At 36.8% G+C, this 12,771-nt stretch overlaps 1 protein-coding gene across 2 annotated transcripts in view; it reads left to right on the top strand.

Moving 5' to 3' along the window:
- The window catches only part of VCAN (versican), a 104,548-nt gene that overhangs the window by 26,606 nt on the left and 65,171 nt on the right, over window positions 1-12,771 (top strand). For both annotated transcript variants that reach the window (XM_010982005.3, XM_010982006.3), the window contains exon 6: window positions 9,150-9,443. In XM_010982005.3, the coding sequence (XP_010980307.3) occupies window positions 9,150-9,443 (294 nt within the window). The remainder of the gene's footprint in view (window positions 1-9,149; window positions 9,444-12,771) is intronic.

A 12,771-nucleotide genomic window follows, 5' to 3' on the forward strand; every position in this document is an offset into this window, starting at 1 on the left:
TATATGTCTAGCCCTGAACTCTCTTCTGAATTCCATACCCTCATTTCTAGTTTGTGAATCATTTTTGTGTCTCATCTCTGGGTTTCTGTCTCATTTCACAAATAACCCCCATGCCTTTAACAGTTCTTCAAGGGACCTGTTTTATGACCATCAAAGCATTTAAACACCATAGCCATATCACTCCCCTACTCAACACTGTGTAGTGAATTTACTGTTCCCTTTCTCCTCAAGCACAAACTCGTCCCATTCTGCAAAACCCTCAAACCTGGCTCGAGAGTAACCTACTCAACTGTGTTTACTTCTTTCCAGTATGACCCAGCAAACATGCACCAGCCGTCCACAGGCTCCATGCTAGCTCCTTCCAGCAGCTGTGCTTTGTTCCTCTCAGAGAACACAAGACTGTCATCTTTCCAACATTCTGCTCTTCCCAGTGCCTGAAGACAGACTGCCTCCATGAGCCCATCTTTGGCTCTTCTAGCTCACACTAACTTCCTGATTCTGAACTCTCACTTTTCTTAGAGTTAGTTCCACATGTCTGATGTTTAATTATCCTCTGGTTGATTTATATTCATCAGGTACAAATTATTACCTATTATTTTTATTTCTGAAAAATTTCTGTAAATGGTAAAGATAAGGCCATGATCTTCTTCTATAACTCTCCCAACCACAGTGAAGAACCTATTCCAGTAATAGGCACATAATAGTTACTCAAGAAATACTTGGTGGTAATTGCAGCATTTCTCCAAACTTTGTCTCTTTTAGAGACTACCTTCCACCACCCTACCATTTCTATAGTACTTGGGAAAAAATGCCAAGCTTTGTCCACCAAATTTACTAAGGATCCAGTTTTTTTACTTTTACTGATTGCCATGATACTAGTTTTTCTCTTTGAATGTCTCTTCTCACTCTTTTCTGTGGTGTCTCTTAAAAATAATTCTTTCCTACAGATACTCCTTTCTCCTTTCCAGCCTCTCACAATAATTCCTCCTTCTTGCCTTCCTAGCCAACTGTCCTCGTTGGTGTTGGTACCATTGTACCTATTCACAAATTACAGGTTAATTTTTCTACTGCTTTCTCATGTCAAAATCCAGGATAGCTCAGTCACCTCTATGACTTGTCTAATGACTTCATGTCATCCTTGTGTCTGACCTAGAACTAAAAATCACCTTTCCTTTTAATCTTATGAATTCCTTTAGATAGGAAAGCTAAAAATTTAGGTAAAAGCCTGAATGTCCTTAAACAGGTCTTAGAGCAGGGTTTAGTTCCAGCTTCTTTGGAGGCTTTGATTGTATCAAAATCAGATATCAGATCTGGAAATTGTGTGATTTCCTGCCTGTGGATTCTCAGATTGACTTTTAATTTTAATGGAATTTACAGAATGTAATCTACAGAGTATTTCACTAATGGGAGTTATTTAAGAATTAGTGCAACAAAACATTGCCAAATCCCCAGTCATGAGACTAACTTGTGTTTCCTTCTAAGAGTTGTAAAAGTTTAAAGTTTTACTTTTATTTTTATCTATTTTGAGTTAATTTTTGTGTATGGTATAAAGTAAGAGTCCAAATCCATTTTTTGGCATGTGCATATCCAGTTGTGCCCGCACCATTTGTTGAAAAGACTATTCTTTCCTTATATAATGGCCTTGGCACCCTGTTGAAAATAAATTGCTCATAGATATAAGGATTTATTTCTGGACTCTATTCTATTGATCCATACGTCTATATGTCTATACTTATGTCAGTACCACATTGTTTTGATTATTTTTGCTTTGTAGTAAATTTTGAAATTGGAAAATTTGAGACCTCCAACTGTGTTCTTTTTCAAAATTGTTTTACTTATTCTGGGCCCCTTGAGTTCTCATGTAATTTTCTAGAAAGAAGTCAGCTGAGATTGAATTGAATCTCCAGATTAGTTTGAGGTGTACTGCCACCCTAACAGGAGTACATCTTCTGATCCATGAACATGGGATTTTTTTTTAGATCATCTTTACTTTCTTTCAACAATGTTTTGTACCTTTTATAGGTTTTAGGGTATAAGTTTGCAGAACTTTTGTTAAATTTAATCCTAAATATTTTATTCTTTTTGATGCAAATGCAAATAGGATTTTCTTTATTTCTTTTTCTGATTGTTCATTACAAGTGTATGAAAATATAATTGATTTTTATATATTGGTCTTGTATCTTGTATCCTGCAACCTTGCTGAAATTGTTTGTTCTAATAGTTTTTTCAGTGGAATCCTTAGGATTTTCTATATATAGTCCCTTTTATTTTATAATCTCACCTTAAATAAGTAGAAATGTCTTGACATAAACCTCTTGAAACATGTGACAATCGATTGCTTTAAGGTTTAGATGTCAACTTCTCCTGGAATTCTGAATCAAAAGAGCTTCTTTAGAAATACAGTGGCCATTTACCTCTCAGCTTTGAAAAGTTAAAAAAAAAAAAATCTAGGCTGATTCTCCTGTGTTGACCTGCAGACATACTGTGCCTGTCAAATCAAATAACACATTCAATCTCTTACATATTTTGAAGACTCAGACATCCAGAAATTTTTTAGAATCTCTTTCTCACTCTAATTAAAATCTTACTGCTCTGTCAATGGGAAAGAATGAAGTCTGACATCCCCCAAACCATGAAAATATGTTGAAATTTTAGTAGGATTTCCTATGTCTTTAAACCTTTCAAATGACATACATAAGATCTTGTGTAATAGCACATTGATAAATATGTGGATTCCTTTCCCCATGAATATCAACTGATTTAGAGAATGGTAACTATCACAGCAGACAGATGACAATTCTCTAAAATTAAATAGAGGGTAAAATTTTCAAAACCCAGTGTCTATGCTTTAAGCCACATTATGATTCCAAGTTCAGCCTAAGACAAGTGAGAAATTTGAAAGGTGCTGACCTAGCTTTCCAATCTCATTACCCCCCAAATTAGAACCATTGCCAGACTAACGCTAGAAATGGATGAATTTACCTTGGCAGCCCCAGAAGTTTTCTTGTCACTGCTAACAGAAGGTTGGTCTCTGTGCAGGTTAAAGGATCAAATCAAATTCTTAGGGGGACTTGACATGATTTTGAATTATCTACAAATATCGACCATCAAAAGATTATATAACAGGATATGTTAGCTTTTAACCAACCATGTACAGCTGATGGACTTCGTGATCCAGGATAATGAGCATTAGTCTTCACTGCTTTGATCTTGTGTATATAGACAAAGGGAAAAAAGGGAGAGAAAGAGCCGAGAGCGGTAGGGGGTTGCAGGGAGTGGAGGAGCAGAGAAAAAGAAACTTCCTTTGAAAAAACTTAAAATCCAAAGCTTGAAACCTAATAATTACATTGAACTGTTTTTATCGCCACAGTACTTGCCATATACTGCAAGTGATTTTATCCTATAAGCATTTCACATCCTAATAATTATCTCAGATCTGCTGATGCCAACACCCCTTTTCTCCTTGGTGACGGCAGGGAATTGTCTGCAGGAGAGAAATATCCTGTCTTAGCTTTCCTCTGGACCCAGGTTCTTTCATAACTTTTCTGAGTTACTCCTGGGTATAAACTCTAGCTTGTGAATAGTGTGGGTCATTTTTAATGTTTTGATTTGTTTTCATCATGACTTGCCATTTCAGTATATGTCATTTTTAAGTCTGCCAAGAAACAGCTTTTCCATTTAGCAATCAGAAGTGTGGAAAAAAAGATGCATGGTCCACTTTCCAGGGAGTCTTTTAGCAGCTAGTTGTCAAATTAAAGTATTTTTTCTTAATATTTCTGAAGATATTAATTCCCATAATTAAGATGAATTTAGTTTGTGGAATGTCACCAGATACTAAAATCTCCCCAGCAATGTCCTCCAGTTTCTTCTAGGACATCCCTGGAAAGTTGGGATAACAAGAATAATTCAGAGCCTCAGCATTTAACTTAAAATTTTGGGGAAATATGAGTTAAGATACTGCGTATCTGTTTTCCATATGAACATGCAAATTATCCCGTGTGTGAAATCCTCTGATCTGCGTTATGTTTTATTGTGTACTAATGTGAATGTATATGCATCTGTATACACATCAATGAAGTCAATGAATTCTTATAAAAACTTAACTTGACACTTTATCTTAAGTTGTGTATCTTTCTGTGTATAAAGGATATTTTGTATATTTCTTTCCTGATGTTTTATTTGCTCTCTTTAATAAGAGAAAAAAGGACTATTCTCTCATGGGTAGATAACATTTAGAAACGTGTTCCAAATCTGTACTCTTATTACAAATTTGACACCAGATGTCCTATAGATGTTGCTGCTCTGATGAGGCAACTTCTGGAACTGAATAGTGGACTCATTGTCCACTTATAAAAGTAATGCTTGCCTTCCAAGAAGGCAACTATCCAGTAAATCCAAAATGCATTCAGTTGTTCAGTCACAGTGTTCAAGAGTAGAGCTAGAACACAGCTTTGTCTGATGCGAATGAAGTAGGTGTATGTGTATTCTCTCTCAAGGAAGGCTTTGCTCCCCTCTCCTCTCCTCTAAAGGTGATGCTGTGATAAAACTCAGAAGGAACTTTTGTTACTTACATCGAAGGCCAAAAGGTGCCTCAAAGATCCCCTTGGGGTAGGAACTTACTTACACAACCTGACCTATGAAGTCATGTAGGAGAGAGAGAGAGAAGCTGAGCAAATGAACTGAATTGCTTTGCTTGATTTCCCATGTTTGTTTTCTCTTTCTCTGTTCCTTTGCTTCCTGATTTGGCTTTGCCTCTGGACTTTAGATTTTATCTCTTCATACATCCTCATATGATGGTTCATTTTTGGACCAAGGCTAGATTTATACTCCTGTTACTAGCCTGGACTTAATTTCTGTCTAGTGTCATTAATGTTACTAATGACTAATGTTTAGAACATATAATTTGTCCTCTAAATAATTCTAGACTATAGATTTTAAAACTGAAAGTAGATCAATAAAATCTTCAAAAATCTTAAAATCTTGACTACTTTTCTCAGTGTAAATGTGGTCAGTGTTTAGCCTAAAACTTGCATTTTTTTTCTGTGGGAGATGGGATTGAAAGGCTTCTGCCTACAGTTTAGGACCAAATGCTTTTATCTGCTGTACCTTGCTTGGCTTTTTGAAAAATGAGCTTCTTTCTAAGAAATGGGACCCTTCTGTGTTCAGCTTAAATGCAGTCTTGGACTCTTCATCAGGGTCCCTGCCCTGCCTGCCCCGGCATCCTTTGCTTGCTCACAGTCTTTTTCACAACCTGGGAGGCAATGGACTTCATATGACCTTTGCTTGGTTGTTTTGATTCCCCCTTTGATTCTGTCTGGTTACCTGGTTTTGGCACTTTGCTTCTATCTAGAGCAGGCTGACACACAGGCTACCAGGATACTTAATACTAAGTTATATTTGTTATGGATCAATTGAGATTCCTCTTCTTACACTCATGTCTCTAGGGCAGTGTTTTCCAAATTATTCCATGAAACAGATCCAAGGACTATTAATCAGTATTCTATAAGAAAAGGAGATTACCCTGGTCAAATGGCTTACAGATCATAACTTCCTTGTGGGGACTCCCAGAAAATACAATAATATTAAATACTCTGAGAAGTCTTGCAGAAATGAAACCTGTCAGATAACTTGTATTTGTTTTCTAAATGCCATTGTCTACAAAACGTCTTTTCTTTGGAATACCTAGTCATGTCTCAGGGATCGTCAGTTTTCTGTAGAAGACACTTTTGGAAAATATATTCTTAGAACTTGGACCAGAATTTAATAATCTTCCCCATCCACATCTTCAACAATAAGCTTTTAATAGGTTAATTCTGATTTAAACAGCAGGTCACCTATATTTGTATTATGTTGAATTAAAACATATATAATGTCAAAGGATTATCTATGTAAAACCAGGCACCTAAATGAATCAAAAAGACTTGACAGGAGGTTATTTTAGTTTTGTCAATAAAGAGTAAAAACAGATGTCTTAGAAATCACGGACACTTAGTAATATGAATTAGTTCAGTTATTACTATTGGTGTATTACCTATTAATTTACCTTTTTTTTCTGGTTTGGTTTTTGTATGAAACTGATGCCAGGATATTCTAGCATATTTGAGAAAAGTATAAGATGTCTGGCCTTAATTTTTTGACATTGATACGTAGGAAGGACAAAGTTTGGGTATTCAAGTTACTGTTTTTGGTAGAGTTTTAGTGTCAATTCTAAAAGCTTCAAGACTCAATATGATAATTCCACAGTGTGGATGCTTCACTACATCATTAGATTTTTGAAGTGGATGAGGTAATGTTCGTGTTAAACAATTATGATTTAGGACGGCTTAGGCATTTAGTTTTTGAAACAGAGTTAAAGTAAATGTTTTTCTTTTCTTTTTCTCATTATTTTGAAATAAAAGAATAATTATGCCATGTATGATGACAGGCCACATGTTATCTTTGTAAATGAATTATTTTGATTCTCAGCTTAAGGTAAACTCAATTAATACCAATTAAATCTTGCACTTTTTTTTAATCTGAGTTACATGAAACCCAATGGTGATATATTTTTCGATATGTTCTCTTAATTTTATTTGCAATGTTTGAAAAGTTTCTACATAGAAACAAAAAGAAGAATAGCTGGCCTTAGGGATAACTGAATTGAATCAAATAAGTAAAATTATTTTCTGGAGATTGGACGGGTAAAAACTATCCTCCAAACAAGTGAATTAAATAATTATTTTGCTATAAAATCAGATTTTAGAAGAGTTTTTATATGAAAAGTTCTATAAGTAGATCTTTATTTAATAATAATAAGGGTATTCTCTTTTTAACCTGCCAGCACCTACTGAAACCTTTGTTTCCTTTAATATCCCAAATATGTTTGCTATTAAAACAAGGAAACCAGTTCCCCAGAACATCATGCCGTCATTTTTCTTCATTAGCCCTTTGGTCTGGCTCTATTTGGAGAAGTTGCTTTCCCCATCACACGAACTAACATTTGTTTGGAGAAGCAGAGTTTCACTCAATTAATTACATTTCTCAGCCCTGCTCTGGTTGGCTGATCACTCTTTTTAGTGAAGTGGGACAGTAGTCTTGCCTCAACATAGAAGTACCTCACGATGCAGGAAACGAAGGCAACGAAACTGATCCTCCAGCTGTAATAACATCGCCAGTGTTCCACCTCGGGGGGAAGCGTGTTGGCGCTCTGCCCTCTTTCACACGTACCTTGCTTTCAGGCCTAATGCAAGTGTGATGCTGAAGTGGACAAGGCTGCTGAGGCTGCTCGGGGCGACGTAGTCTCTCTGTCTGCCTTTCCCTGGGTTGCTCTGAGCCAAATCCACAGGCAAGATGAATCACCTGTCCCAGACAGCAGCTACCCAAAGCTCTGTAGCAGAGTTAGCACTCTTTAATGTGCTGCTTGGGAAGGTTGGAAGAAAAAGGGCACCTTGTTTCTGAACCAGAACTTGAAATGCCATTCATTTAACAAAAATTATTGGATATATACTCTGCAACTGGTACTGTGACCTTTATGCTTTTAGCACTTATTAGGAGGGGAGACATTGCAGGAATGGGGAAAAGGAATGTTTCTTCTCATAGTGTATTTTTGGATTTGAGATCATAGTCCTTTTGACAGCCTAGATAATTAAGGACAAAAATCCATTCTCACCTCTACCTTTTTTCCAGTCAGGTAAAAGTCGTTTTTCTTTCTGTTCTTCAGATAGCTCTCATTGGGATTTGGCCTAGTTTCATTGGTAGCAGTTTTAGATTTGTAATGAGAAGAGCTGATACAGGTGATGTGGCCTTTCCCCCCTGAATAATTTTTCTTATTTTTATAAAGCTATCATACACATGCAGAGAGTAATGGCTCTATTCATTTTAAGCAATCGCTTGTTCCATCTGGATTTAGTCAGGTGAAGATCCAGATCACAAGAACTCTTGCATCCCAGCTGTCTAATATATCATAGAATCAGCAAGTGGTCTCAGTGGAAACAGGACCCTCTGCTAATACAGTAATGAGCTATCAATATTTTAGCCTCCTCTACCTCATTTTATATTCCTCCTCCTGCCTGCTGTATCTACTTAGCTATTCTCTAATTCTGCCTCTGTCTTTTAGCCACTTCTGTGCTCTGTAAAAAGCATCATTTAATTCACATTACATTTATTTCAGCCAATGGTTATGTTAGTTACCCAAGTAAAATTCCAATTAAACAAGCTCTCTGGCATTTCCAGAATATTTTATTGTGACATGTGAAATGATAATGAACGTACTAATTGGGTCTAATGGGACCTGGCGATGAAGAAAGTAAATGTTTAGCCTTTCTTTGTTCATCAACAAGCAAATGTAAGAGTCTCCGGAACCCAGTTAGAGCCCCTGCCAGCACATATGGTGACTCTGTGAGAACCAGAAGGTGCTCTTTCTGGGCAGACAGGTTGTGAAAGGTATCCATCCAGCCCAGGCAGAAAAAAAGGTGCCGCTTCCTCCAGTGGTGATGGGGGGTTTGGTCCCTTTGGCTGGTTGAGTGAGAGCTGACTTTGGCCCCCATACACCCTGAGCCCCACCCAAGTGCAGGCATGACTCTCAGGGCAGCCCTGCTAGGAAGGCAGGAAAGAGCATTCCATTCTGCTTCTATCCGTTCCCTCTTCAAACCCTGGAGGTTTTCTTGTTTGATTATTTGCCTTGATGGCAGTTAATCCATTTTGATAGTAGTGATAGATAAGAAAGAGAGTCAGAAAATTACTATTCGATTTGAAGATAAAGAAAAATAACCTCAGTGACAGGTCAATGCAGCTCCCCCTTTCCAGCATGCACTGTTAATAAGTACACTGCTGCCGCTTTCATTCGACAGAAAACCCGTTTCCTGGACACTAAACCCAAGAATCACTAGGAAAAGTTTGTTCATTTTAAAAAATGTATTGTAACTTTATTATCCAATGACCGCTTCTATGGCCTGGGAAATATATATAATGAAACTTTTCTGGTGTGTGTTATTTCTTATCATGCATTAATAATAACATTAGCTAACCATCAAATTTTTTGCTCTGAAGTATCCGAAACTGCTGCGTTGCCATGAAAAAAGACTTACGTGCTTCTCCTCCCCCGCCCCACCCCCACAAACAGGAAAGGACGGAATAGTAAAATTTAAACCTTTTTCCTCTTCTTATTCCAGGGGATGTGTTCCACATCACTGCTCCCAATAAATTCACCTTTGAGGAGGCTGCCGAAGAGTGTGAAAACCAAGATGCGCGCCTGGCGACGGTGGGGGAGCTCCAAGCAGCGTGGAGGAACGGCTTCGACCAGTGCGATTACGGGTGGCTGTTGGACGCCAGCGTTCGCCACCCTGTGACTGTGGCCAGGGCCCAGTGTGGAGGTGGTTTGCTTGGGGTGAGAACCCTGTATCGTTTTGAGAACCAGACAGGCTTCCCTCCCCCTGATAGCAGATTTGATGCCTACTGCTATAAACGTAAGTGTTTGATACCTTTTTAAACATTACAGATTAAAAAAAAAATTACTTCGGAGGTATCCAATTGATGTTCAGCTAGCCATTGGAATGGATTCCGTGTCTTGCAGTGTGTGCGCTGATTGGAAACAGTTCAGTGACTTTCAAAAATAAGGAAATGGAACGGCAGCAGTATGGTTACAACAGCAGGCAGTTTGACAGATGGTTTTTTAGAGGATGAGGAAATGTCAGGTGAAGGCCTTAACTGGGCTGTCATCGCACTTAGAACCAGAGAAAATGTTTCTGAGTACTTATTTTAAATCAATTTCAATCCTTAAATGCGATTAGATTGTTGGTACTATAACGCTGAGGCCAACTGTTGGCTGAATTGAATTTTTGAATTCTGTTTATTTCATGTTTGGTATCACCCTTTCTTTCAAATGGCGGAGAATTTATATCTCAGTAATGGCAGGTGAGTACTTGGAGCTGACATGGCTAATACCTAAGCATGCACCATGCTATAAATAAAAATCTCATTTTATCTCATGTTATTTCAAGTAATGGAAATATATGCCTTCTAATGATTAATTCTGTAGTATCGTATTGCAGTACAGTGTATGTTTTTGCAAGTTCTAACAAAATTAGCTATCTTCAATTAGGTTTACTACTTAAAATGGATTTTAAGTAATGTTTCTCAACATTTATGATATAATTATTTAAATTTTTCAGATGTTCTTAAATTATTTGAACAGTAGTGGTCCATGATATAGTATCATATTTGTAGAATGCCTCATTAAGCAAGCAAGTAATCCAGAGCCTCACCATAACATTTACGGTAGGATCTATATTGTGCCAGCAAAACAAAAATCTTGTAGAATTTTTGGTGACCTTGAGTATGTTCAAGATAGAGCCATGTTACACTGAAATACAGTGAGAATTTTTCTCTAAGTTTCCAGTATATCTCGTTGTAGCAGTATGTACAGTCACCCCCTGGTATCCACGGGGAATTGGCTCTGGGATTCTCCAGGATAGCCAAGTCCACAGATGCTCAAGTGACTGAGGGGAAATGGCTTAGTATTTGCATATAACCTATGCACAACTTTTTGTATACTTTAAATCATCTCTAGGTTATTTATAATACCTAATCCAACTGTATAAATAGTTGCCGGCACAGGGCAAATTCAAGTTTTGCTTTTTGGAGCTTTCTGGAATTTTTTTTTTAATCCAAAGTTGGTTGAATCCTCGGATGTGGAACCCACAGATTCAGTCAACTGTAACTGAAATTATTAGAAAATACACCAGCTTATTTTGTAATTGATTTCTAAGTTGAAATAATACAGATGTTCTTCATCAACCAAAAAGACACAGAACTGGGCTGTCTGTGTAGTCAGCAGGAAAGATTTTAGTGCAACAAAAAGGCGTGATTTCACATATTGCTATCTCCCAGCTAAGATGCCTGCATTTGGATCTCTTCCTGTAAATTCACTTTTCTGAGTGTTAAAGTCATGTGTTGTGTATCAGTGTGATGATATAAGCTGGCCATGAAAAGCCACTGAAAATATTATCTTGTGTTCCTAGGCCCTGAAACTACAGAAAAAGACAGTCATTTTCAGGAAAACAGATCAACAACAATAACAAAGCAGTATCCCTAGAAGTAGGAAGATATAACTCCTTTAAGCCACATACCCATGATAGTGATTTTCAAGCCTTAAAAATCAGTTTTACATTAAGTGACTGATTTGATTAAGGACGAAAATCCAATTTGTGTGTATGTGTTGGAGTGGAGTGGGGGTTAGGTTAAAGAAGTTAAATTAAGGAAAGAGTAGAAATGACTACCTTGTTCGATTTTATTTTCTTGTGCTTCATAAACCCGGCACTAGAAAGCTTTTAAACATTTCTTTTTCCCCTGAGGGTCAAATTTAAACCAAAGCCTGTCTATAGCCACAAAGAATTCATCCTGATGTGTTTTAAATTATTTGTTTAAATAAGGAGTTCACATGCATGTACAAAATAACAAGGTACTTAGATTAAATAAATAACCACCCACTAAAAATCTACATAAAATATGAATAAAGTTTGAAAGTTTAGGTCCGTTTTTCCCCTTATTCATTTGTGTCTGTGTGACTTGGAAGTGTATAACTTGCAAATATAATGGATTAAAATTTTTGTTTTTTTCTCCACCTAAGCTAAAGGCTAGATTCCCATTTAGTTCTTCCCTAAGACCTTACCACATTCAAATTTCATTCAGCACATAAGAGGTTAGGAAAGTTTAGTCATACATAAAAGCCTTCCTTAAACCACACACAATGCCAACAGCCTCCCCAAATTTCTAATTCATTTTTCAAAAATCCTTTTAATATATGTATTTTTTAATACATATTTTGAAAAATATTCTCAAGATAATGTGCCTGCTGTCCAGTTTTCCCACAGAGCTGAGTAGTGACTAACTATAGAGTTAGAATTTTTAGGAGTTGTACCCTTAAGAGCAATTCCAAAAGTGATTTCAGGGATATACAGCTGGTTGGTTCAGTAGAGGAAATTAGAAATATAACTCTATTTTTCTTGTTTGCTTTTACCAAATGTAGTGTTTTTAAGACCACTTCCTGGTGAATAGATGATACCAAATCTCATTTGCTGTAATTCTCTTTCCTTCTAAATCACTGAATAGAATATTAACAATGGCTGATGATAAACATAATGAGACTCTGTTCACATCAAATAGACCTGAAAAACAAGTAAATTAATATCTCTGTGAAATAAAGTTTACCTGTGCATTTCCCCTTGATGATTAAACTAAATTGTGCACTTTTAATTCTTCAGCCTCAGAGTTAAGCAAGTTCTGTGAAAGAGAGTTATACAGGGCTTTGAAGGATCGTGCATACTCCCCAAATTTAAGTGAATCCAAACCATTGAAAACTCATAATAACCTCTCATTTAATATTATTAATCATCTCCAAGAGAGGGAAATAGGGGATGGTTCCTGAAAAACCCATTCCAACAGCCTATTACCATCACTCTCAGAGAATTTTTCTATTTATCTAAATCCATTGCGTTAGAATTTGAGTCCATTTTTCCTTCTTACATTGGAGACCAAAATCTAAATAACAGCCTTTCTACTATTGAACACAATTATTTGGTTGTCCCTCAACTGAAACAATTTCCTTATTTTCAAATTTCAGTTTCTAGGCCTCTAATCACCTATGCGATGTTGCTTTGAACCTCATTGTTTTTCATAGCCCTCTGTTCGATGAAACTTAGAACTAGAAATAGTGGTCTAGAGAAGGCTAAATAGGTACCCACCACTTCACATGCTGTCTTTCTTACATGTTTGTTCCGTTTTACAATTGACCTG

Source organism: Camelus dromedarius, chromosome 3, assembly GCF_036321535.1.
Source record: "Camelus dromedarius isolate mCamDro1 chromosome 3, mCamDro1.pat, whole genome shotgun sequence".
NCBI lineage: Eukaryota > Metazoa > Chordata > Mammalia > Artiodactyla > Camelidae > Camelus > Camelus dromedarius.